We start from the raw sequence: 26,702 nt of genomic DNA on the forward strand, positions 1-26,702 counted from the left end.
ATCCGTCGAATTTGGATTACTTTCCTTTGAAAGTACATTTTCGTTACCGGTATCCTTTTTGACAACAAATTTACACATATGTATCAATTCTGCGCCTGTTGGGCTACCTTTAATAGCAAGTGTGTTGGCCAGGGATACCAGATTTGTCTGCAAAACGCAGATTTTTAGAGTCCGTGTGCAGATTTTTATTGATTTGCAGTTATTCACAGATTTTCCATAGTTTATGCAGATTTTTGTCAGGGTCTCCTTATATTTGCGCAGTTTTTCTCAAAATGTGTGCAGATTTTCACAGACTTTTACCAGCGCGAGCGAAATTATTTCGAATCACCAATAGATTTTTTTCAGATTTCAAGCAGATTTTTTCAGTTTTTCGAGCAGTTGCAGACATTTTTCAAAAACATCTGGCATCTCTGGTGTTGGCTAAGTTCCCCGAATCTCGATATTTACCATATTCCCCACACGCACGCTCAGTATAGCAGTGACAAACACCGCAAACAGCCAACGCGACTAGCGGTCAGCAGCGTCATCAACAAATAAACAAATCGTAGAACTACGTGAACAATAAAACACAAATTTCGGTACAAACACTAGTAATTATGACTTCAAAAATTACATTTTCGTGAACCACAAATTGAGAGCTTTCGATTGATGTGTATATCATCGTTGTCTGATTCATTTGGAGGAAAATCATGTTTCAAGATGGCTTGACTCAGTTTTTTGAAAATTTCTCGGAAACCACTTAACCACAAATTACCACAAATTGGATTTCGAACTCACAAATTAACCACTAAATATTGGTGATAAAAGAATTGAAAAAAAATTACTTTGGCAAGCCATCTTGATATATGCTATATATATATATATATATATATATATATATATATATATATATATATATATATATATATATATATATATATATATATATATATATATATATATATATATATATATATATATATATATATATATATATATATATATATATATATATATATATATATATATATATATATATATATATATATATATATATATATATATATATATATATATATATATATATATATATATATATATATATATAATTTTAATTTAAGGAGTAAATGTAGTAATGAAGATAGAAAATTAAACTAACTGAAAATATGATTGAAGAAACTACGAAAAATATAGTTCAGCAGGTGGGACTCGAACCCACAACTTCCAATCTCCGGTCAGATGTGTTCCCGTTACACCACCGCAGAACGTTAAAGACGTAGTTCTAGAATCGAGTTTTGTATCGCTTATCCAATTCTCGCACTTCGTACATTTACTCAGTAGAGACTATTATTTATAGCTGGCTATTGTTTCAACACCCTCAGTGGAAGTTGGAATGACTTCTCAGTGTGAGAGATAGAAACGTGCCAGTAAGTTGCCATCTCTACCAGCAGCAACATCGACTTGCGTCACAAACATTTTTACTTTTCTTTTTTCGACTCTAAGCAAAGTCATGCTATTTTTAATTTTAATTTAAGGAGTAAATGTAGTAATGAAGATAGAAAATTAAACTAACTGAAAATATGATTGAAGAAACTACGAAAAATATAGTTCAGCAGGTGGGACTCGAACCCACAACTTCCAATCTCCGGTCAGATGTGTTCCCGTTACACCACCGCAGAACGTTAAAGACGTAGTTCTAGAATCGAGTTTTGTATCGCTTATCCAGTTCTCGCACTTTGTACATTTACTCAGTAGAGACTATTATTTATAGCTGGCTATTGTTTCAACACCCTCAGTGGAAGTTGGAATGACTTCTCAGTGTGAGAGATAGAAACGTGCCAGTAAGTTGCCATCTCTACCAGCAGCAACATCGACTTGCGTCACAAACATTTTTACTTTTCTTTTTTCGACTCTAAGCAAAGTCATGCTATTTTTAATTTTAATTTAAGGAGTAAATGTAGTAATGAAGATAAAAATTAAACTAACTGAAAATATGATTGAAGAAACTACGAAAAATATAGTTCAGCAGGTGGGACTCGAACCCACAACTTCCAATCTCCGGTCAGATGTGTTCCCGTTACACCACCGCAGAACGTTAAAGACGTAGTTCTAGAATCGAGTTTTGTATCGCTTATCCAATTCTCGCACTTCGTACATTTACTCAGTAGAGACTATTATTTATAGCTGGCTATTGTTTCAACACCCTCAGTGGAAGTTGGAATGACTTCTCAGTGTGAGAGATAGAAACGTGCCAGTAAGTTGCCATCTCTACCAGCAGCAACATCGACTTGCGTCACAAACATTTTTACTTTTCTTTTTTCGACTCTAAGCAAAGTCATGCTATTTTTAATTTTAATTTAAGGAGTAAATGTAGTAATGAAGATAGAAAATTAAACTAACTGAAAATATGATTGAAGAAACTGCGAAAAATATAGTTCAGCAGGTGGGACTTTCAGTTAGTTTAATTTTCTATCTTCATTACTACATTTACTCCTTAAATTAAAATTAAAAATAGCATGACTTTGCTTAGAGTCGAAAAAAGAAAAGTAAAAATGTTTGTGACGCAAGTCGATGTTGCTGCTGGTAGAGATGGCAACTTACTGGCACGTTTCTATCTCTCACACTGAGAAGTCATTCCAACTTCCACTGAGGGTGTTGAAACAATAGCCAGCTATAAATAATAGTCTCTACTGAGTAAATGTACGAAGTGCGAGAATTGGATAAGCGATACAAAACTCGATTCTAGAACTACGTCTTTAACGTTCTGCGGTGGTGTAACGGGAACACATCTGACCGGAGATTGGAAGTTGTGGGTTCGAGTCCCACCTGCTGAACTATATTTTTCGTAGTTTCTTCAATCATATTTTCAGTTAGTTTAATTTTCTATCTTCATTACTACATTTACTCCTTAAATTAAAATTAAAAATAGCATGACTTTGCTTAGAGTCGAAAAAAGAAAAGTAAAAATGTTTGTGACGCGAGTCGATGTTGCTGCTGGTAGAGATGGCAACTTACTGGCACGTTTCTATCTCTCACACTGAGAAGTCATTCCAACTTCCACTGAGGGTGTTGAAACAATAGCCAGCTATAAATAATAGTCTCTACTGAGTAAATGTACGAAGTGCGAGAATTGGATAAGCGATACAAAACTCGATTCTAGAACTACGTCTTTAACGTTCTGCGGTGGTGTAACGGGAACACATCTGACCGGAGATTGGAAGTTGTGGGTTCGAGTCCCACCTGCTGAACTATATTTTTCGTAGTTTCTTCAATCATATTTTCAGTTAGTTTAATTTTCTATCTTCATTACTACATTTACTCCTTAAATTAAAATTAAAAATAGCATGACTTTGCTTAGAGTCGAAAAAAGAAAAGTAAAAATGTTTGTGACGCAAGTCGATGTTGCTGCTGGTAGAGATGGCAACTTACTGGCACGTTTCTATCTATCACACTGAGAAGTCATTCCAACTTCCACTGAGGGTGTTGAAACAATAGCCAGCTATAAATAATAGTCTCTACTGAGTAAATGTACGAAGTGCGAGAATTGGATAAGCGATACAAAACTCGATTCTAGAACTACGTCTTTAACGTTCTGCGGTGGTGTAACGGGAACACATCTGACCGGAGATTGGAAGTTGTGGGTTCGAGTCCCACCTGCTGAACTATATTTTTCGTAGTTTCTTCAATCATATTTTCAGTTAGTTTAATTTTCTATCTTCATTACTACATTTACTCCTTAAATTAAAAGTAAAAATAGCATGACTTTGCTTAGAGTCGAAAAAAGAAAAGTAAAAATATATATATATATATATATATATATATATATATATATATATATATATATATATATATATATATATATATATATATATATATATATATATATATATATATATATATATATATATATATATATATATATATATATATATATATATTTATATATATATATATATACATTTTTTGTTTCAATGCCAATATAGGTTTAGTGTTTGTTTTATTATTTTTTAAAATTAAATTCAAAGTAACTTGAAAACAGATGCATTAAGGAAGTCAATCATCATAAGCGTTTGAATTCTGAATAGCTGCTGCAGGTGCTGAGAAAAATCACCACCTAGAAATTCAAACAGACTGATATCACGCCAACCTTAGCGTCAAATTTCTTTTCTACGCACAAACATAAACTGTAGCTAGACAACGGTCGCTAGACAAATCGACATGTTGATTTTCGATGAACACATTTGTTGGTATTCATTCCTCAGTCAAAGTTCACATTCGTTTATATATTGTCAAAGTTGAAATTCATTATCATCATCACAGAAACGAAAACGAATATCACTTATTACTTATTATTTGAATTCACGAACAATTGATCAGCCAAAGCGACCTGTCTATTGGTGATGATTATTGGTTTCTTCTGTGTAATTTCATCATCTTTGAATCATGCTCATACGCTTCAAAAGAATGACTAGTACGGAAATGCCGGATGATATTCCCGATGTCCAAAACGACTTAGGAATGTTTGCATTCACTCCCAACATCAATTTGACAACGCCCACGTGCAATCAGCGGTAAAGCAACTTCCTGTAGCGTACGCTTCCCTAAAAGAAGGTTTTTAATGTTGAAGCACTTTTTACAACGTTGAAAACACATGGACGATAACCATACCTGCACAAAGCTTTCTAGTTGTGATAATATCGTTATCACGAGAAGAGCTTCCAGTTGGTATTGCTATCCATTTCAGATTATTTTCGAAATAAAAAAAATGTAACTGCACTTCAAAAAATATCAGTACCTCAAATCGAAATTGATTTTTTTGCCTTTGAGTTTTATTTTCAAGGTTGCTATTTTTGAATTGATAGATGAACCGATCCGAATATCTTCCGTTTCGTTCTTGTTTGGTATTATATTCATTTTGAGACGTCAAGTAACGATGAACACTTTTGTTTACATCGCATATCGGATAGTGAAACCGATTGTCATGGTAATATTCGTCCCCTTAATGCTAGAACTAGATAACTCGAAAATTGACGTTTCGAGAAAACCGAGTTTGAAAATTTGACCTATTCTGGTGATGACGATTCAAATGCAATTATTAAAGGTTCAGATTTTATGAAACGCATCCATATCGTTTCAGGCCCGTTGTAGCAACTGAAAAATCGACAAAAACCGAGTTATTTAGTTTTATTACGAAATACGCTTGTTTTTCGTTAAGATATCTAGTTTTTTAATTGATGAATAACTTTTTTTCTTGTAATCGTTTTTCAACGAGTTTCAGATATGTTATAGAGCTCGACGCGATTAATATGATGGCATACTTAACTCAAAATCGACAAATTTCGAGTTATCTACTTCTAGCATTAAGGGGACGAATATGTATCACCTACACGACGAAAAGCTGAGTTTCAATGTTGTGAAACTCATTTGATAATTTTAACCACTGGCTGCTGCAATTACTTACCATCATTGGAATACAATTTTTCTTAGAATTCTTGAAATAGGAAAAATGCTCTGAGACTTAGCCTTCAGGAAAAAGTTTTTGTTTCATTTCTCTATCCTGGAATTTTCGCCAAATTTTATAACTACTCTACGTTTCTAAAAAAAACGAACTCGTTTTTGTTAATTAAAACTTTGTATTTATTTCTTTTCTATGTCAACAATATTTTTTTACAATGCATCATTTGTGTTTTACAATTTATTTTCAGACAGTTTTTTTATACAATTAAAGATTTCTGATTTAAACTGCTTTGAAAAGTCGATACCAAAATGCATAATGCATCGTTTAGAAAAAACTCTCAAATAAAAAATGAGCCCGCTTACGGAGAGTAGTCAGTTTGGTATGTTGACTACGTGTTGAAGTTTTATTCAAATCAAAAATAATTGATATTCCACGATAGGTTATTTAGCATTGTTTTACACTTCTATATTAAGCGCTATTATATTCTGCTCTATGATAGGTTGAGCCGATATTGGTGTGATCGACAAACTTGGAGGTATTTCAACCGGTGCTGAATCTAAGAGGTAAATGTTTTAGTAGTTAAAAGAAAGTTTTGCGGTCAAGCTTACTTTTTCCTATCATATCGGTGTCACCAACTGAAATCGGTCTTTTTGCTTATTTGTCCTGCCTTGTATATTTCAACAAAACCATCGTCCACGCGTTAGCAACAACTTTTGCTGTAACGTGAGGGAATAAGCTCTGGGCCGACAAGATCGGTTACTGATCGATTTCATTTATTAAACGCAGCTAGCTCAGGGAGTCCTTGTTTTGCGAACTAACAAGTAGTAAAACTATTCCTTCTCCGACGGCCACTGCAGCAACCTTGGCTACCTTCATTGTGATGTTCAAATCTTGTTGCCCATGCATTACTTGCACTTGCACTAATCACAATTTTCTTGGTGGCAGAATTTTACTGATATCACCAACATAACGATTTGATAACCGGCACCGTAACTAACATTATTTTTTTCCCTGGTGGTAGCGACTATTTTCTTACCACTCGGGATTTCCCCTAAGCTAACGGTAAACCTCAATCACTTTCTACCTGCTATGCCCTGGTTTGAGGCCTAGAGGTTTTTAAAATCGATTGCCGCAATATTTTTAAACATTCAACACTAAAAAGAAATTTTGTCTAACTTACCCGATTTTTTTCACACGAAACAGCCGTAACAACCCGCGGTGACGACGATTCGTACAGCGATTCGCAACTTTCGACTGACGTTGCTGTTCCGTTAGCAAAAAGAATTTTGGAAAATCTATTGTTACAAATGTTTTTATCAAACACTTCACTAAATAAATTTTCTTCCGCCTTTTCGGTTTTTCTAGCAAACTAACATACAACACCAAAAAACGAGGAAAAACTACCGGCGCTGGCGATACGTAAAGAGATACGTATCGCGATTCACAACTTTTGACTAACGTTGCTGCTCCGTTTGCAAGACTGGAAATTTTTAAAAAGCAATTATCACACACTTCGCTATAGTTGAAATTTTCTTCGGCCTATTTGATTTTTCCAAAAAAACCTTACACAAAACGAGAAAAAAACCGCGGCGACGGTGATTCGTACAGCCATTGGCAACTTTCGACTGGCGGTGTTCCGTTCCCAAAACTGGAAATTTTTTGAAAACCGATTACCACAAATGCTTCACTTCACAAAACAAATTTTCTTCGTATTATTCGATTTTCCAAAAAAAGCTTACACAAATCAGCAGAAAAACGAGAAAAAACTACCGGCGCCGGCGATTCGTAAAGCGATACGTACAGCGATTCGCAACTTTTGACTGACGTTTGCGAACGAGAGCAAAAAGCATACGGATACGTATTCGCCCTGACGGAATTAAATCATCTCATTCACACACATTGAACTGTCCGTAAGCGAATTTGAGGGATAATTACCAAAATTGTTGCTATCACATTCACCCTTGATGAAATTCTTATCCCCTGCACTCATCGAGTAAACAAATTGAAGGTGGCAGCACCGTAACTCCGTCAGAGCGAATACGTATGTCAACAAGAATGGCACGTTCGTACGAAAGAATCGATGTTCGACACCTCCCTTACACGTTCGTAGCCTGTATGCGCGGGAATGAAATGGCATGTCACACTGCTGTGCTTCACACTGCTACAAACAGCGACATCGATAGATTAGGCAACACTGAACGGGAGTGAAGAGCACGTCAGATGTCTTCCCTTTGCGACCATTGTTGTTTGGGGCTCGGCATCGAGGGGTTCGTCATAATGGGGGTACTGTCAGACTATAGGTAATGAGATTCCGGTGTCAGGAATGTGATGTTTGAAAGCTCGAATTGGTTAGAACCACCTCCCTGACACGTTCGTAGCTTGTACTTTTGTATACGCGGGAATGAAATGACATGTTACACTGCTGTGCTTCACACTGCTATAAAAAGCGACATCGATAGATTAGGCAACACTGAACGGGAGTTTAGAGCACTTCAGATGTCTTCCCTTTGCTACCATTGTTGTTTGGGATTCGGCATCGAGGGGTTCGTCATGATTAGGGGACCGTCAGACTATAGGTAATGAGATTCCGGTGTCAGGAATGTGATGTTTGAAAGCTCGAATTGGTTAGAACCACCTCCCTGACACGTTCGTAGCTTGTACTTTTGTATACGCGGGAATGAAATGACATGTTACACTGCTGTGCTTCACACTGCTATAAAAAGCGACATCGATAGATTAGGCAACACTGAACGGGAGTTTAGAGCACGTCAGATGTCTTCCCTTTGCTACCATTGTTGTTTGGGATTCGGCATCGAGGGGTTCGTCATGATTAGGGGACCGTCAAACTATAGGTAATGAGATTACGGTGTCAGGGAGGTGGTTAGAACGAACCGGATTCGTATGCGTTCGTATCGCATTCGTATGCCGGTGCTTCTTTCGTACGAAAGCGATACGGCCGTAAACAAGAATAAGGTCGATAAGCGCTTTGTGGGCCCATTAAATAAATTCCCAACTTCAAATTGTCGTGGCTTGTTGTAGAGGGGAACTTTTTCAGCCTTACGCTTATTACAATCGATAGTTTCAAAATCGGCCATATAAAATATGACCACTCTACTGAACATACTGTAGATGATTTGGGGTCTACTTCGCGTAATCAATTATGGAAATATAACACTTGCATTCTCTGATATTTTGCCTTAGGTCTGTCAGTCCGACGTCACGGGCTATCCTATCGGCACATCATTGTACTAATTTCTATTGTGCAAAAATATTGATCCCAAATGAAATTTCGTTCAATCATTGAATCAATTGTTTTAGTTTGAGGACGTCAACATCATATATTAAAGTTATTTTTTACATATTTTCACACTTGGTATTCATACATATATAGCTTCAGTCTGACTGTCATTAGCGTCAAGGGAAATTTTATGATCGCCTTCGTCATCGAAAAACCTCCGAAAAGTGAATTCAAAGAATCCGTGATGAAAAGGTTTACTACTATCAAATACTTCATCAAAACTGTGACCCGCCTCATCATAAGAAGATTCGTGTAGTTTCGCTGGATCAATCGGATCAAAGTTAGAGGTATCAGTAGGATATTTGATTTTTGGTTCATGTGGAGCAGGCTGATTTCGCAAATCTTTTGTAAAGTCGATGGTACGAAAAAATTTATGTGATTTGATTTCTTCCACATTCCTTCCTATCCGTTCGTCTTCGTTTTTACACAGCCGGAGGATAATATCCTGTGACTCTGGTGAAAGGTGTGCTTCGGTTGGAATTTTTAGAGTCTGACGCCAATTAATTACCTGAAACAAAAAGCACGTCAATAAATATATTTATTATTTAGGCATCCGTATGCAAGGATGAAAATTATCACTCACGCGCATATGTTTCGCAAGCAAATTATTGCGATAATTATCGCAGTAATTTGCAAGACTGTGCTCTAACAGGGCAGTTGTTCGAGTATGAGCAATACTCGCTTCGACAATGTTGTAGTACTACTTAAATTAAATGCGCTATCGGCATGCGAAAAAAAATTAGCGTGAGTGATAACTTTCATCCTTGTCCGTATGTTCTGAAGACATGCATTCATCACATAGGGGTCATTCCATGTCAAGTGTCCGAGGAAATGCATCGACCATCTCCGATTTCGACCAAAATTTGTGAGTCGATGTAAATTGGGCCGGAACTCATAAATACAAAGTGTTGTAGCGATTGGTGGACCCTTCGACCAATAGGACTGCCTCTACTTTTTGCGAATTAAGCAAAACACCTTTTTTAATTTGCACATATTTCGGGACCCTGAAGAGCTACAGGTGATATTAACATATCTTTTTGAAGGGTTTTAGATGTAGAATCGAACTACATGGTTCATTTTTTTCCGCAGTGTTGCCAACAATGCATTTTTCTCAATTTAAAACTTAATTTGAAATTTCTTCGAAATACCCACCAATCGATTTTTATTTTGACCACGCCAATGTGTTTGCATAGGAATCACTGATCAGCCAAAAACAAAATGTGGCGTTCTAGAGATATTGCATTTTAAAACTTGCAAAATTTAGTAATTTGAACGTACACACGAAAACGTTTCTGCAGGGAATGCTGCAATCGTAATGGTATCCTAGCAGGCGTTTGTGTAATCGGAGAGATGTTCTTTAGAGGAGCATCTGTTAAAGATGTAGCGCAAAAATGCCGTTCTATACGCATCTTTAGGAAAGATATGAACATGTTTTTCCTGATTGCTAAGATTTCAAAATTGTAAACAATGTGTAAAGTAGTTAGCAACATCACGTGTGCAGTCATTTCATTTTTGAAGATGGTGTGTTCAATAGGATTGTATTTAAAACAAATTTGTATCTCGCGAATGGCACACGCGATGAGATTTACTAGCTACTATGAAAATACATTCCAAGTAACAATGAAAACGCTTCAAGGATTTAGCCTCGTTTTAATTCGTTTTATGTTGGCTTGCATTTAAGTCTTTGACTTTATTTTGATAAAAAAAATATGTTCCGAAAATATTTTCTGCAACTGTCATATGCCTGAAGTAGTCAGATAGTCTCTCTGATGGCAAAATAATTTAAAACCTGTGGGTAATAGTTGTGACTTACATAAAAAATCGTAACATAGGCAGACACTCCCAGCTGATCTCGAGGTACGATGCCGGTTCAACAAGCTAGTCGTGATATGTTGGAGTCCCAGCTCGGGAGAAGACTGTTAGTGTGAATTGGATTGTTTAGCTATTCACGGATTCCTGATTTTCATATATCAACTAAAAGAGAATAATTTTCTGAGCAGAACGTGATTTTTTAAAATTTTATATCATTGTCCTCCGATTTTTAAATGAAGAATAAAAATCACTCCAAATCGCTACAATGACAGTTGGTATATGGGCTAACTGTCATTGTAGCCATTTCGAGCAACAATTTTCTATCGTTGTCCTTCAATTTATAATTCACGAATTAAAATTCGTGAATTATAAATTGAAGGACAACGATAGAAAATTTTTGTAAATCTCGTTTTGCTTAAAAATGCAGCTCCTTCAGATGATAGAAAAACTGATATAGCTAAACAACCCAATTGGATCATAACGCTAACCTCACAAATATCCTGTGCACTAAACAGTTGGCTGCAAAGCCTGTGTCAAACAAACAGAACAGAATAAGCCACCTCGTCTCTAATTCTGAATAAGAAGAAAAAGAAGAACATAGGTAGACGAATGTTATGATAGGCTTTCTTGCTTTATGATGTGCTCTGTTGTGAGCAAATTAAGATATTCGGTTATGATAAAGTATTTTGGATGCGTACGGAGATTTGTTTGAAAACAACATGTGATCTTGAATGAAAACATGCAAAATTATGAAATGAAATCTGAAATCAGCATTTTTTTCACGTAAATAACGATGCCACAAGTTGGTTTTGAAATTCGAATGATAGATACAAGGAAAATGTACATTTAACAAAAAACAATAAACCATGCCATGTGACAACAGAAAAAGGAGCATTTCCTGAATTTCCTGTCTCTAGAACGGAATTTTTGTTTTACATTATAAACATATACTCTTCTAAGGATAATCTCCGATCTCCGATTAGAAAAATGTCTCCCAGGATATCATTACGATTGCAGCATTTTATGTAGAAGCGCTTTTGTACGTGCCTAGACAAATTCCTAAATCTTGCAAGTTTGAAAATGCAATATCTCTGTAACGCTACATTTTGTTTTTTGCTGATAAGTGATTCCTATGTAAAATCGTCTGCTAAACACATTGGCGTGGTCAAAATCAAAATCTAAGGGGGGGTATTTCGAGGAAATTGCATTGCAAAGTTTTAAATTGTGAAATATGCAATGTTGGCAACACTGCGGAAAAAAAGCAACGTATTTCGATTCTAAAACCCTTCAAAATGATATGTCAATATCACCTGTAGCTTTTCAGGGCCCGAGATCTCCGCAAATTAAAAACGGTGTTTCGCTAAATTCGCAAAAAGTAGAGGCAGTCCTATTGGTCGAAGGGTCCACCAATCGCTACAACACTTTGTATTTATGAGTTCCGGCCCAAAGAACATCGGCTAACAAATTTTGGTCGAAATCGGAGATGATCGAGGCATTTCCTCGGACACCTAACATGGAATGACCCATATAGAGAAAATGAAATTACTTTCTGCGGTAGAAACGTATATGCAGTATATATATATATATATATATATATATATATATATATATATATATATATATATATATATATATATATATATATATATATATATATATATATATATATATATATATATATATATATATATATATATATATATATATATAATATATATATATATATATATATATATATATATATATATATATATATAGATATATATATATATATATATATATATAGATATATATATATATACTCACTACTACTCACTCACTCTATCTACTACTCTCACTACTACTCACTACACTACTCACTACACTCTACCTCATCCTCGATCCATTCATTGCAAGGCATTTGCAAAGATACTCAATTCCAAGACTGCCCGCATTACTGATAAAGGGTCGCCTAGTAGTGGGTGGCGGAACTATATATATATATATATATATATAACCATGGCAAAAACGTGTGCAAAGTGTTCTGACACTATTTCGGGAATCGATTTTGTTACCTGCCGCGGTTATTGCGGAGCGACATTTCATATAAGCACATGTGCTGGCGTATCACGCGCCCTTCAGGGATATTTTTCATCGCACAAAAAGAACCTTTTCTGGATGTGTGACAACTGTGCCGAGCTGTTCGAGAATTCTCATTTTCGAATGCTGACATCTAATGCAGATCCATTGCCGCAGCTTAATTCGCTAACTAATGCAATTACCGAACTACATAGCGAAATAACAGCTGAACACCAAACAGACCCTCCAATTTTCCCCGTCACTGCGAAATCGCTGGCCTACAGTAGATCAACAAAGGGCCGCTAAGAGACCCCGCGAAACTGATGTGGTCCCGCGTTCTTCGGACGACTGCACTGTTGGTAGTAAACGGACTTTGGACAATATAGTCGCAGCTCCTGCTGGCAATTACACCGATGAAAGATTCTGGCTGAATATATCGAGAATTCGGCCGGATGTTTCTGTGGAGTTAATGTCATCTTTAGCGATAGCCAATCTCGAGATTGACAACGATCCCGTCGTTGTTAAGCTTGTTCCGGAGGACAAGGATATCAGCACTCTCACATTCGTGTCCTTCAAAATTGGAATTGATTCATCCCTAAAGGCCAGGGTACTCTCTTTCGTGAATTCGAGGATTACAGAGCAAAACAATTTCGTGCACCACCGAGAACCAAAAAACCAACGACACCACTTTTGCTATCCCAGGTATCGTCTCCAGTAACACCTATGATGGGACTGAGCTAAATCATCCGGAACGCACTCGTACTAGTATTTTGGAAGCCCTTGATCCCCCACCGCAGTCCTCGTCCAGTCCTCGTTCAACAGCCGTTCCGGTCCTGTGTTTTGGGTCGGTGACGGGGTCTTCCAACACACTACACCAGGCAAGTATTCCTCTGATGTTTATGTACCTGATACTCGCGACCGTTCTAGTCATCCACTAATCAATGATCGTGCCCCAACTACGAGAGTTTTTTCTGCAACATCAATATCTACGCCGCACACTATTTGGAATCAGTCATTCCCGGGATGCACGCCTGCAAGCCTTATGGAAGACCCTAATCCCCTCGGCACAGTCGAGTTATTCCCGCCAGCGACCTACAGCCATCCCGGTCCTGTGCTCGAGAACGGAGAAAGTGGCTTCCAAACCATCAATGCAGGCAAGTACGCATTAACTACGAACCATGATACGCTCACCGTAATTCCCAATGTTTCCCAACTGCGGTTACTGTTAAGTAGCAGCGATTACGACGTGATTGTTCTTACGGAAACATGGCTCAACGCCGTTATCGACAGTGCAGAAATATCGTCCAATTATACTCTCTTTCGCTGTGACCGCAATGAAGCGACTAGTGTTCACTCTCGAGGGGGCGGCGTGCTGATAGCCGTCAAAAGTCACCTTAGTTGCAGCTTCGTGTCATTGAGTGACTGTGACCAGCTCGAGCAAGTAGCAGTTCGCATTAGCTTGCAGTATCGATCGCTTTACGTGACAGCCATTTACCTCCCGCCTAACTCTGCTCAAGAACTATATTCGGCACACGCAAGTGCTATGCAAACAATTTTGGATCGCTCGTCGTATGCTGACATCGTTCTTTCTATTGGAGACTTCCCGCCCTATGTTGGCAATTTGACGATGAAATCAACGGATATGTTCCTTCTAATGCATCTTCCGATCAGGAGTGCAATCTCACGGAAACTCTCTTCGCAACCGATCTGAGGCAGGTTAATCACTATCTTAATTCAAACGGCAGACTCCTGGATCTCGCCTTCGTCAACCAGCCAGATCATCTCGACCTCGTTTTGCCTCCGATTCCGTTGCTTCCGGTTGACACTCATCACGCACCTTTCATTTTATTGATTGACGAGGGTAATGCTGCACCCATCTCATTAGACGATGAGGACGATTGCCTGATGTACGACTACGATAGGACATGATACGACCTGATAGGACATGTGACTTTGAGTCAATAAACGACGCACTTACAGACATCAACTGGGAGACTGTCCTGGGTATTGGCTCTGTCGATGACTTGCTTCGAAGATTTTACAGTGAACTTCAGAGGATTCTTAGCGATATTGTGGCAAAGAAAAGACGAACATTCGGCACTCATTCAAAAAAACCATGGTGGACTAACGAGCTGCGCAATCTTCGTAGTATTCTCAGGAAGACCCGCAAACGCTTTTTTTCTCTCAAAATCAGACCGAGATCGCATCAATCTGTATGAAGTAGAGGCGGCATACAAAGCTCTGCTAACATCTACCTACGTTGACTATATCGCCAGCATCCAGTTGAGCATTAAGCAAAATCCCAAACGATTTTGGGACTTCATCAGACAGAAAAATTCAAACAACCGTATTCCGAATATTATGAATCTCGACGGTGTGGAAGCTCGGACTAGCAGTACAATTGCCAATCTCTTCGCTACCTTTTTCGAAAACGTGTTCAGTTCAAAACTATAATGCATTCGCTCACGTACCAGTGTATGACCTGAATCTGCCCACCATCCAGTTTTCCACGAACGACGTACGAAAGTCTCTGGAAGATTTAGATGTCAATAAAGGACCAGGCGTCGACGAGATACCCCCACTACTACTGAAAAACTGTGCTGTTGCTCTCGCGTCACCAATTGCCCTTATTTTCAATAGCTCGCTATGAGATCGAGTCTTCCCAACAGATTGAAAATCAGCGTACATTATTCCTGTTTATAAGTCTGGAAACCGCAGCTGTGTAACTAATTATCGCGGTATCTCCATACTTAGCTGTCTGAGCAAAGTTTTTGGAAAATTGGTTCACAACGTGCTATACAGTGTTGTGTCACCATTCTTATCTGAGTTCCAGCATGGTTTCATGAAACACCGATCAACGACGACGAATCTGATGTGCTACGTAACCACCCTATCCAGAGAAGTTGAAGCAAAACGCCAAGTTGACTCTGTGTACATGGACTTTGCGAAGGCCTTCGACACTATGCCACATGTTCTAATTGCTAAGATGAGGCGGATGGGTTCCCCAGAATGGATCATGGAGTGGTTATTCCCATACCTAACAAATCGTTCTGCGTACGTATTGGTTAACTCTGCCCACTCTTACATTTTCCACATTGCATCCGGTGTGCCTCAAGGCAGCATGCTCGGGCCCCTATTGTTCAACATATTCGTTAATGATTTGTATGCACTGATCTCGTCAAGAAAACTATCTTTCGCTGATGATTTGAAACTCTTCCGTGTCATCTCATCCTTGGCAGACTGTGGAGCGTTGCAAGATGATCTGAATATTCTGATGATTTGGTGCGATAACAACGGCATGCGTGTTAATTGCAAAAAATGCAAAATTATATCCTTCACTCGCTGCAACGATTCAGTTGAAAATCGATATTTACTGGGTTCTGAGTGTCTCGACAGAGTACAATCCATCTGTGACCTGGGAGTCACAATTGATTCAAAACTTAAATTTAACGAACACATTGGAATCATCACCGCAAAAGCCTTTTCTGTGTTGAGATTTATTCGCCGTCATACCTCCAATTTTACTGATATTTATGCTCTTAAAATTCTGTATTGCTCGTTAGTACGCAGTATTCTGGAGTACGCCTCTCCTGTTTGGTGCCCGTTCCAAATGACACAGATTTTCAAAATAGAGCGGATACAAAAAAAGTTCTTACGACTTGCTTTACGCGGTCTCCCGTGGAACGATCCAAATATATATATATATATATATATATATATATATATATATATATATATATATATATATATATATATATATATATATATATATATATATATATATATATATATATATATATATATATATATATATATATATATATATATATATATATATTCTAATTGCGCTTAAGCTTTCGTTCCAATAGGAATCGATTATAATTAGTCTACTTAAGGGAAAGAGAAAGATATATTTGTATTTGAGAAAGATATAGTTGCGCGCTACGCGGAGCGCTTGAGTTCCTGAGCGTGGTGAGTGCTGCTTGTAAGAATTAGAATGTAGGTTAGTAACGATATGTGAAATGCGAGACGTTGCACTTCTTGGCCTGCTCAATGTTTACGTTCGGCTTAAGAGTTGCATCGACTCATGCTTCTCACGGTGCATGTTATTTATGAGATGTGGATAATATGGTATAGAAAGATGTTGTAAGGTTTGTCACTTCAAGTGCTTGTGAAATGTATTGCTTGAAGTCGTATTGAAATGAGGATGGGAGAGTTGTCTGGAAAATGTTGTAAGGAATTTATGACTAAGACTCATGTTCGATTGGAAGGAATACGAGTGCTCAAACAGTTAAACACATCAGCAGGCTTGACAACACTTGCGTTTTAAAATATTTCTTCAAACGCGATTCTAGATAATTAACAACCGAGTAGTGCGTAGTTTTCAGTTCAAATAACGACATCGAGCTCTTTTGTGATTGTTCGCAGTATGATAACGTAATTGTGAGGAATACGCGAAAGACATATACGAATTCATACTCTTTTCCCTAATGAGGCCGGTGTTTTATCCTTAAACTTTTTGAATGTCGCGAGTTGATAATTACGTATGTGATTAAGCTTGAAACCATCAATCGAATATTCCGTTTTACTTGTATATCTTATATGTACTACACTTCTGATTTGCCATAAATGTCATCAGATCATTAAAGGTGTCTGAATATTTCAATATGTATAAATCGAGCCATAGGTCCGTTATCCTCGCGTTAGCTTTTTTTTGCAGTGTTACATTATCAAATAGAATGAGTTCGGATCGCGTTATGATTTCCGTGAAAGACAATATGAACTCGTTCGCACGATACTTGTTATTATGAACCGGTGCTCGAATTCAGCGCATCGTTTACCAAAACGAACCCTGCTGCGAACCCTACCCCTTTTTTCCAACATCCCAGTGATTTCTCGTGGAAGTGGAAAGGTGTTCTCGGCTTCCAATAAAGCGAGTATCACGTCAACATATTCCTATACAAACTCCTCCTTTGACCTGCTTTCGGATGCGGCCGGCGCTGGTATTGCCTGATATAAAGATTAAGGTCATCAGTTGTTACACATTGAGGGTGAATGTTAGTCCCAAGCATCATCCATTGGTTCTCTGTGTAATTACAGCTGATCTGGCAATAACGAAGTAGCAACCGCGGGCGGTCAATCATGCTCATGCTCATGCTCAAGACTCATGTTCAATTGGAAGTGTGAAATGATTTGAATGAGAGCGAAGAGCTCGGGTTTACAAATAATGAATGTTAATAGGTTACATGTAGACTTATCGTGGGAAAGGATAATAGCTAACACAGCACACCTACCCCCTTTTGGAAAGAATGGTGTACGTAGTTAACCGTTCTTCAATAATGTATATATTAGGTAAAAAAATAGTATTCAGTATATTCTTATTATTTTTATGTATATAGTATCTAATTGTATATATTATTTTTTTTTTACTTTCTTAGCCTATTCTTATGTACTTTTTGTTGATCTTTTGAGATTATATGTTCGATTGTTACATTTGGTTGTTCTACATTTATGATTTTATATGGTCCTGAATATACGGGATCAAGTTTTTTTCGATTTTCGATCTTTAACCAAACTATGTCTCCTATTTTTGTTTCTAAAGGATTTGATGTTTGCGATTGATTTTATATTCCAATAGGAATCGATTATAATTAGTCTACTTAAGGGAAAGAGAAAGATATATTTGTATTTGAGAAAGATATAGTTGCGCGCTACGCGGAGCGCTTGAGTTCCTGAGCGTGGTGAGTGCTGCTTGTAAGAATTAGAATGTAGGTTAGTAACGATATGTGAAATGCGAGACGTTGCACTTCTTGGCCTGCTCAATGTTTACGTTCGGCTTAAGAGTTGCATCGACTCATGCTTCTCACGGTGCATGTTATTTATGAGATGTGGATAATATGGTATAGAAAGATGTTGTAAGGTTTGTCACTTCAAGTGCTTGTGAAATGTATTGCTTGAAGTCGTATTGAAATGAGGATGGGAGAGTTGTCTGGAAAATGTTGTAAGGAATTTATGACTAAGACTCATGTTCGATTGGAAGGAATACGAGTGCTCAAACAGTTAAACACATCAGCAGGCTTGACAACACTTGCGTTTTAAAATATTTCTTCAAACGCGATTCTAGATAATTAACAACCGAGTAGTGCGTAGTTTTCAGTTCAAATAACGACATCGAGCTCTTTTGTGATTGTTCGCAGTATGATAACGTAATTGTGAGGAATACGCGAAAGACATATACGAATTCATACTCTTTTCCCTAATGAGGCCGGTGTTTTATCCTTAAACTTTTTGAATGTCGCGAGTTGATAATTACGTATGTAATTAAGCTTGAAACCATCAATCGAATATTCCGTTTTACTTGTATATCTTATATGTACTACACTTCTGATTTGCCATAAATGTCATCAGATCATTAAAGGTGTCTGAATATTTCAATATGTATAAATCGAGCCATAGGTCCGTTATCCTCGCGTTAGCTTTTTTTTGCAGTGTTACATTATCAAATAGAATGAGTTCGGATCGCGTTATGATTTCCGTGAAAGACAATATGAACTCGTTCGCACGATACTTGTTATTATGAACCGGTGCTCGAATTCAGCGCATCGTTTACCAAAACGAACCCTGCTGCGAACCCTACCCCTTTTTTCCAACATCCCAGTGATTTCTCGTGGAAGTGCAAAGGTGTTCTCGGCTTCCAATAAAGCGAGTATCACGTCAACATATTCCTATACAAACTCCTCCTTTGACCTGCATTCGGATGCGGCCGGCGCTGGTATTGCCTGATATAAAGATTAAGGTCATCAGTTGTTACACATTGAGGGTGAATGTTAGTCCCAAGCATCATCCATTGGTTCTCTGTGTAATTACAGCTGATCTGGCAATAACGAAGTAGCAACCGCGGGCGGTCAATCATGCTCATGCTCATGCTCAAGACTCATGTTCGATTGGAAGTGTGAAATGATTTGAATGAGAGCGAAGAGCTCGGGTTTACAAATAATGAATGTTAATAGGTTACATGTAGACTTATCGTGGGAAAGGATAATAGCTAACACAGCACACCTACCCCCTTTTGGAAAGAATGGTGTACGTAGTTAACCGTTCTTCAATAATGTATATATTAGGTAAAAAAATAGTATTTACTATATTCTTATTATTTTTATGTATATAGTATCTAATTGTATATATTATTTTTTTTTTTACTTTCTTAGCCTATTCTTATGTACTTTTTGTTGATCTTTTGAGATTATATGTTCGATTGTTACATTTGGTTGTTCTACATTTATGATTTTATATGGTCCTGGATATACGGGATCAAGTTTTTTTCGATTTTCGATCTTTAACCAAACTATGTCTCCTATTTTTGTTTCTAAAGGATTTGATGTTTGCGATTGATTTTCTATTCTTCTTATTTTTGATTTGTCCAATAATGTTTTTGCTTTTGCACATGCTGTTTGAATTCTATATTTTAATTCTGTAATATATGAATCTGTATTATATATATCGGATCAATTCTATCTGTAATTTTTGTAGGAAATTGAAACTGTCTTCCGTAAACTAGTTCAAACGGTGAATATTTATGTTCCGAATGTGGGGTTGTGTTATAATAAAATGTGTAATAAGACAACCATGAATCCCAATATTCATGTTGTTCGTTTATAAAATGTCTCAAGTATTCGTTAAGGCATCTGTGGTTTCGTTCTAAACTACCTATCGTTTCGGGATGGTATGCCGTTGAAAAATTATGCTTTATTTGAAGTAAATTGCACATATGCTGAAATACTTCGTTTTTATATTCGGTTCCCATATCCGTTTTGATAGTGGAAGTGCAACCATATTTTAAGATTAAATTTTCAACGAATGCTTTAGCTAGAGTATTCGCCTGTTTATCGACTATTGGAGCTACTATGACGTATTTAGATAATTCACATTGAATCGTCAATGCATATCGATTACCTTTCATAGATCTAGTAAATGGACCGATTGTATCCATTGAAATTGTCTGAAATGTTCTTTCTGGTGTAAATGTATGGGTAAATTGTTCTTTGGTCTTGATCGTGTGTTTATTCTGCTTACAGGATACACATGATTTCACGAATTTGGAAATTATGGACTTCATGTTTGTCCAATAAAAATTTCTTCTCAATCTTTGGATTAATTTATTTATACCGACGTGTCCTCCTAAGGGTGTTACATAGTTTTCTTCAATAATCCTTGAAATTTCATTCTCATCTTTAATTTTTTGTGCTGGTTGGTATATTATAATTTGAACGTTCGTTAGCACTTCATTGCATATTTTCTTAAAATGTTGCGCATCAATTAATGAGAATATCATATCTGTTTTTGCAATTGCTATTTGCTTAATTCGTGATTCATTGGCCATATCATTTATGATGTTAAGGTACCCTTTGATGTTCATTTTGGTATAAATTGTCGCATATAGGTCGTTTTGTTGGACTGAAAAAATAAGTTTCGGCAGATTAAATGCGTCAATGTTGTTTATAGAATCATATGCCATGAGGTGATCAATCTCATCAGCAGTTTGAGTTCTATTCGTCGTTTGTTGGAGTGTTTTAGTCAAAGCTCTGGTTTGTACTGGTAATTCTTGCAGATTTTTAAGTTTTTCAGAGTCTATATTGATACGTGATAAAGCGTCAGGCCCGACATTTTCTTTTCCTTTCACGTATTCAACATTGAAAGTGAATTCTTCTAAATCTACTCTCATTCGAGTCAGTTTCGAAGGGGGGTTGGTCATTGAGAATAGGTAAACCAGTGGGCGGTGGTCAGTTCTAACCACGAATTGTCTACCATACAAGTATGGTCTAAAATACATGATAGCCCAGTGGATAGCAGTAAGTTCCTGCTCAATTGTCGACTTGTTACTTTCTCCTTTGGTAAATGATCGGCTGGCATATGCGACTGGTAAGTCTATATCACCATACCTTTGTGACAATACAGCACCGCATGCTATTTTGGATGCGTCTGTGCTGAGAATAAATGTTTTGTTGAAATCTGGAAATTTCAAAATCTGAGGAGATAGAAGCTTATTTTTGAGTGTTTTGAAAGATTGTTTACAATTTTCGCACCAAACGAATGTTGCATTTTTTCGCAACAATGCATTTAGAGGAGCTGCAATATCAGCGAAATAAGTTATGAACCGTCTGTAATAATTACAAAACGCGACAAATCTTTTTACTTCATCTGCTGATTTTGGCTCGGGATAATTCAATATAGAAGAATATTCGCTTTTATCTGGTTGAATACCCTGTTCGGAAATATGATGTCCTAAATAGGTTACATCAGCACAAAAGAAATTACATTTTGCAGGGTTCAATTTCAAGTTAAATTTTCGTAACTTCTCGAAAACTTTTTCGAGGTTTGACAAATGATGATTAATTGAGCATCCAACTATAATTATATCATCTATGTATAGGAATGCACTCTCTGGAGGCAATCCGCTCAAAGCAATGGTCATCATTCTCTGAAAACTGTTTGGCGATATATTCAGACCAAACGGTAATCGGTTGAATTCAAAATGACCTGTTGGTGTGGAGAAGGCAGTATATTGTTTAGATTTCTCGTCGAGGTCGACTTGGTGGAAACCCGACATCAAGTCTAACGTTGAAAAGTATTTTGATATACCTAGTTGATCGAGGATATCGTCTATCCTAGGTAAAGGGAATTTATCGGCAACTATCTTTTTATTCAATTGCCTGAAATCAACGACTAGACGCCATTTTTTAATGTCTGTCGTGGACTTCTTTGGAACTAATAGTATTGGAGCGTTATAGGGTGATACAGAGGGTTGTATAATTTTTTCGTTAAGTAACTTTTCAACTATTAATTTCTTGTCGGTGAATTTCTGGTGAGCGATAGTTTTTAATATAGACTGGTGTGTTGTCAGATAAATTAATATTTTGCTTGTAAAAATTGTTGCTCGATAACTTGTCTCCTTCTAACGAAAATATGTCATTGAATTTTGCACATAAACTCAAAAGTTTTTGTTTATGCATTTCCGGGGTATTGTCTAAATTTAACTCATTGAAAAGTTTTTCGTTTCGGTTATTTTTGTTGGTTTTATCGAATTTGAAAATATCGTAATCTTGAAGGGATACGTATCTTCTTTTAAAATTTTTGTTTATTCGAACGGGATCACTGTTTGTATTGATTAATTTTATTACATGATGTTTAGAGTTAATCACTGTATTGGAGCAGAACACTCCTGGTTTGATTTCTTGTGATAATAAAACGTAATCATTATCGATTGCTTCTGTAAAAATTTGTTTGAAAACTTCACATCTTGGAGGTAGAATAAATTCTCCGTTCAAATTATCTTCGATGGGTATTTCAGATATTTCGCCATTACTAATTACTGTTAAGAACCATGTATCGTAGCTAATTGAACAATGAAATTTTGTGAGGAAATCTCTTCCAAGAATTCCATCAGTAGGTATTTGGAAATTTTTATCAACGAGTTGGAACTTGTGTTCAATAGATTTCCCATTTGGAAGCATGATTTTTGTTGATGACGTTTCAATGGTTTCTAAATGTAAGTCATTAATACCTGTTATTCGACATTTATCTGCTATGTTTATCTCCTGTGTGGGTTTGATTGTGTTTATTTTAAAAATAGAAATTTCAGCACCGGAGTCAACTAACAAGGTAGACTGAGGTGATGAGAATTCTAAATTTAAATAAATAAAATTACTGCAAGATGGATTAACTTGCAAACAACGTTCAGTTATTGGTGTCTTTGTATATAGTGCATCGCTTGGCCTTGCGCTTGCTGTTGCGGTCTGACCTGTTCCTGGGTTTGATTTTGGTTTTGGCCTTGATTTTGTCTTTGAACCCCGACTACTATTTGTTGGAGGGCTGGCAGGTTTCCCGATTGTGCCACATAGACACGGGAACCTGAGCCCCTTTGCTCGTTTCTAGGGTAACGATTAGAATTATTTGAATAATTTCTTCTGTAATTTGAATTTGAATTTTGATACTGTCTCTGGTATCTTTCGTTTCGACCGTAATTATTTTGACGATTTCCGTTTCCTCGGTTCCTGTTGTAATTATTTGAGAACCGGCTGTTGTTGTGATAATTATTCCTAGAATTTTGTGTACGGTAATGTAGTACACTATTTGAACCGTTGCTCGCTGGTTCGTTTTCAGTCAGTTTTTCTACCGCCGATGAAACAGTAGAAAACTGTCCAGCCTTCAGCAAAAGTCTGGTTTCGTTATTCTTTACGCCATTGGCAAGAGCTTTCACTCCTGCTTTGACAGCCATTCTTGATGCTGTCTCAAGTGGAACATCTTCATTAATGTACGCACTTTCTAGCTCTAGCGTAAGCTTTTCAATCTGTTCGGTGAACTTTCCAATTTCGCCAGTCTGTTTCGTGGCGTTTAGCTTTGCAACCATTGTTTCGGGCGCAATTGTAACTTTGCATTTATCGCTAAGTTTTTGGATAATCTCGTCCACATTTTGAGGATTATCACCCACGGCTGATCTCGCTTTGCCACCCAGGCGAGAAAGAATAACCTGAATGGCAATTACTCTGTTTTCTTCTTTAATTAGCAATTTGCACGCATTAAGAGCGGCTATTGTGCTATTCAATTTTTCCCCTTCACCATTGTATGACGGAACTAGTATAGGGATGGTTTTTACGATTTCTAAAACTTGTGCCATTTTTACACTTTTTTCCAAACGCTTGGCAAAAATAACTGCTGTCGCAGTTGCTTTGAATGAAATTACTTCCGCTGTTCTTTTCGCTTCTACCAGCTGTTCTATGGCTTGGTAGTATTCTCTGGCTTTATCTAAAATTATTTGATTTTCCGCAGTATTTTCAATCTGAGCAATCTCTTTAAGTTGGCTTAGCAATTTAGTTGCTAGTTTTATTTGCTTAGTCAATATCCTATTAGATGATTTTACTTTTAATTTTAGTTTTAAATCACTATAAATTTTTTTAAGTTCCGCGTATTTTTGCCTCATTTAGAACATAGAACATAAATCACTTAGTTTTAATAATCTAAGCTAAATTTGTGTACTCACACAAAAACATCCTTTCGCGTTCCTCTTGTTCCGGTAGCTCATCTCACAGTTGTTGGAAACGGTTGGCCTCGCCGAGCTGTTTGCCCCGGGCATTTGTCATCGGTGACTCAAACATGATATTTCCGATGCAGACGGGTGTCTGCGGGATCACTATTCCTGGTTCCGGTTGTTTCTGGTACAGTTCATTCATCAATCTTTCACGACACTACTTATCATCACTATTTAGTTCTTTAGTTCATCAATCTTTCACGACACTACTTATCATCGCTATTTAGTTCTTTAGTTCATCAATTTGTTCTACACATTAAGTGCTGCGATCGATCGTGCAGCTTTTAATGCCACTTTCTTTTCTCGCTTTTTATATGTTTTGTATAGCGCAATAGCGAGTTGGAGTACAACAGTAACTAAAATAAACACAGTAGCAAAGTTTGCATACCATGCTCAGAGCTATGTTGCTCTTGATTTTGGATAACTGTTACCTGGGGATCGCCGTTTTGGTTCGTGTTCTTTGATTGCGATTTACCCATGTTGTACCATGTCACTGTTTCACTGTTTGTTCAGATTTTTTCTTTTCGCACTCGATCTGAGCATCCGCACTTGCCCAGCAGCTCTCGATACTCACTCCGTTGAGGGGCACGTACCGTAAATTTCTTAAGTTTCGGAAACGCGTGTTATTCACTCGGTGGTAAATTTCTTTACCCACTTTGTCCATAAACTGGATTGCATCCACTTGAGCTTGCACTTGCTCTTTAAGCTCTTGCCAGGTGTGTGTCATTTTTGCACAGAGTTACTTTTCGCGCACATGTTTTGATTAAATTGGTTTGCACTTGCACTCCTAAGTCCTTACCTTGAACTGTTGTTTCACTAGTAAATATTTCTAAGTCCTAAAACTGACTTAGACTGTCACGGTTTGCCATATGATGGGTTTCGGCATTTGTGAGAATCAGTCTAACTCCAATGATGGTTGTAACAATTCTGTTTATTTCATTTTAAGTTAACAATAATGAAACCTTCAGTTGGTTTTCCTTTATCTTCTTAAACATACATCGGTTCTATTCTAATTGCGCTTAAACTTTCGTTCCAATAGGAATCGATTATAATTAGTCTACTTGAGGGAAAGAGAAAGATATATTTGTATTTGAGAAAGATATAGTTGCACGCTACGCGGAGCGCTTGAGTTCCTGAGCGTGGTGAGTGCTGCTTGTAAGAATTATAATGTAGGTTAGTAACGATATGTGAAATGCGAGACGTTGCACTTCTTGGCCTGCTCAATGTTTACGTTCGGCTTAAGAGTTGCATCGACTCATGCTTCTCACGGTGCATGTTATTTATGAGATGTGGATAATATGGTATAGAAAGATGTTGTAAGGTTTGTCACTTCAAGTGCTTGTGAAATGTATTGCTTGAAGTCGTATTGAAATGAGGATGGGAGAGTTGTCTGGAAAATGTTGTAAGGAATTTATGACTAAGACTCATGTTCGATTGGAAGTGTGAAATGATTTGAATAAGAGCGAAGAGCTCGGGTTTACAAATAATGAATGTTAATAGGTTACATGTAGACTTATCGTGGGAAAGGATAATAGCTAACACAGCACATCCATATGTAGTAGTAGGATGGTTTGGGGTAATTTGGACCCCCTATTAAAAACTGTTTTCTAAGTTTCTGCACGAAAAAATCATGATATTGAGGTCAAAAGAACAAAAGAATAACGAAACTAAAAATAATGATTTTCGGACATAAAAAAATCGTTCGGGGTTAAATGGACCAGCTATTGGGGTAATATGGACAGGGTAAAAAAAGGATATAGATAGGCGGATGGGTTTCCCAGAATGGATCATGGAGTGGTTATTCTCATACCTAACAAATCATTCTGCGTACGTATTGGTTAACTCTGCCCACTCTTACGTTTTCCACATTGCATCCGGAGTGCCTCAAGGCAGCGTGCTCGGGCCCCTATTGTTCAACATATTCGTTAATGATCTGTATGCACTGATCTCGTCAAGAAAACTATCTTTCGCTGATGATTTGAAACTCTTCCGTGTCATCTCATTCTTGGCAG

At 37.1% G+C, this 26,702-nt stretch overlaps 1 protein-coding gene across 1 annotated transcript in view; it reads right to left on the reverse strand.

The window, feature by feature from the left end:
- Positions 1-8,746: 8,746 nt before the first annotated feature.
- Positions 8,747-26,702, reverse strand: part of LOC129725987 (serine/threonine-protein kinase Warts) — a 487,129-nt gene continuing 469,173 nt past the window's right edge. Inside the window, exon 8 of the mRNA XM_055682534.1 lies at positions 8,747-9,243. Coding sequence (XP_055538509.1) covers positions 8,815-9,243 — 429 coding nt within the window. The 3' untranslated portion in view covers positions 8,747-8,814. The remainder of the gene's footprint in view (positions 9,244-26,702) is intronic.

This window comes from Wyeomyia smithii, chromosome 1, assembly GCF_029784165.1.
Source record: "Wyeomyia smithii strain HCP4-BCI-WySm-NY-G18 chromosome 1, ASM2978416v1, whole genome shotgun sequence".
In the NCBI taxonomy this organism is placed as follows: domain Eukaryota; kingdom Metazoa; phylum Arthropoda; class Insecta; order Diptera; family Culicidae; genus Wyeomyia; species Wyeomyia smithii.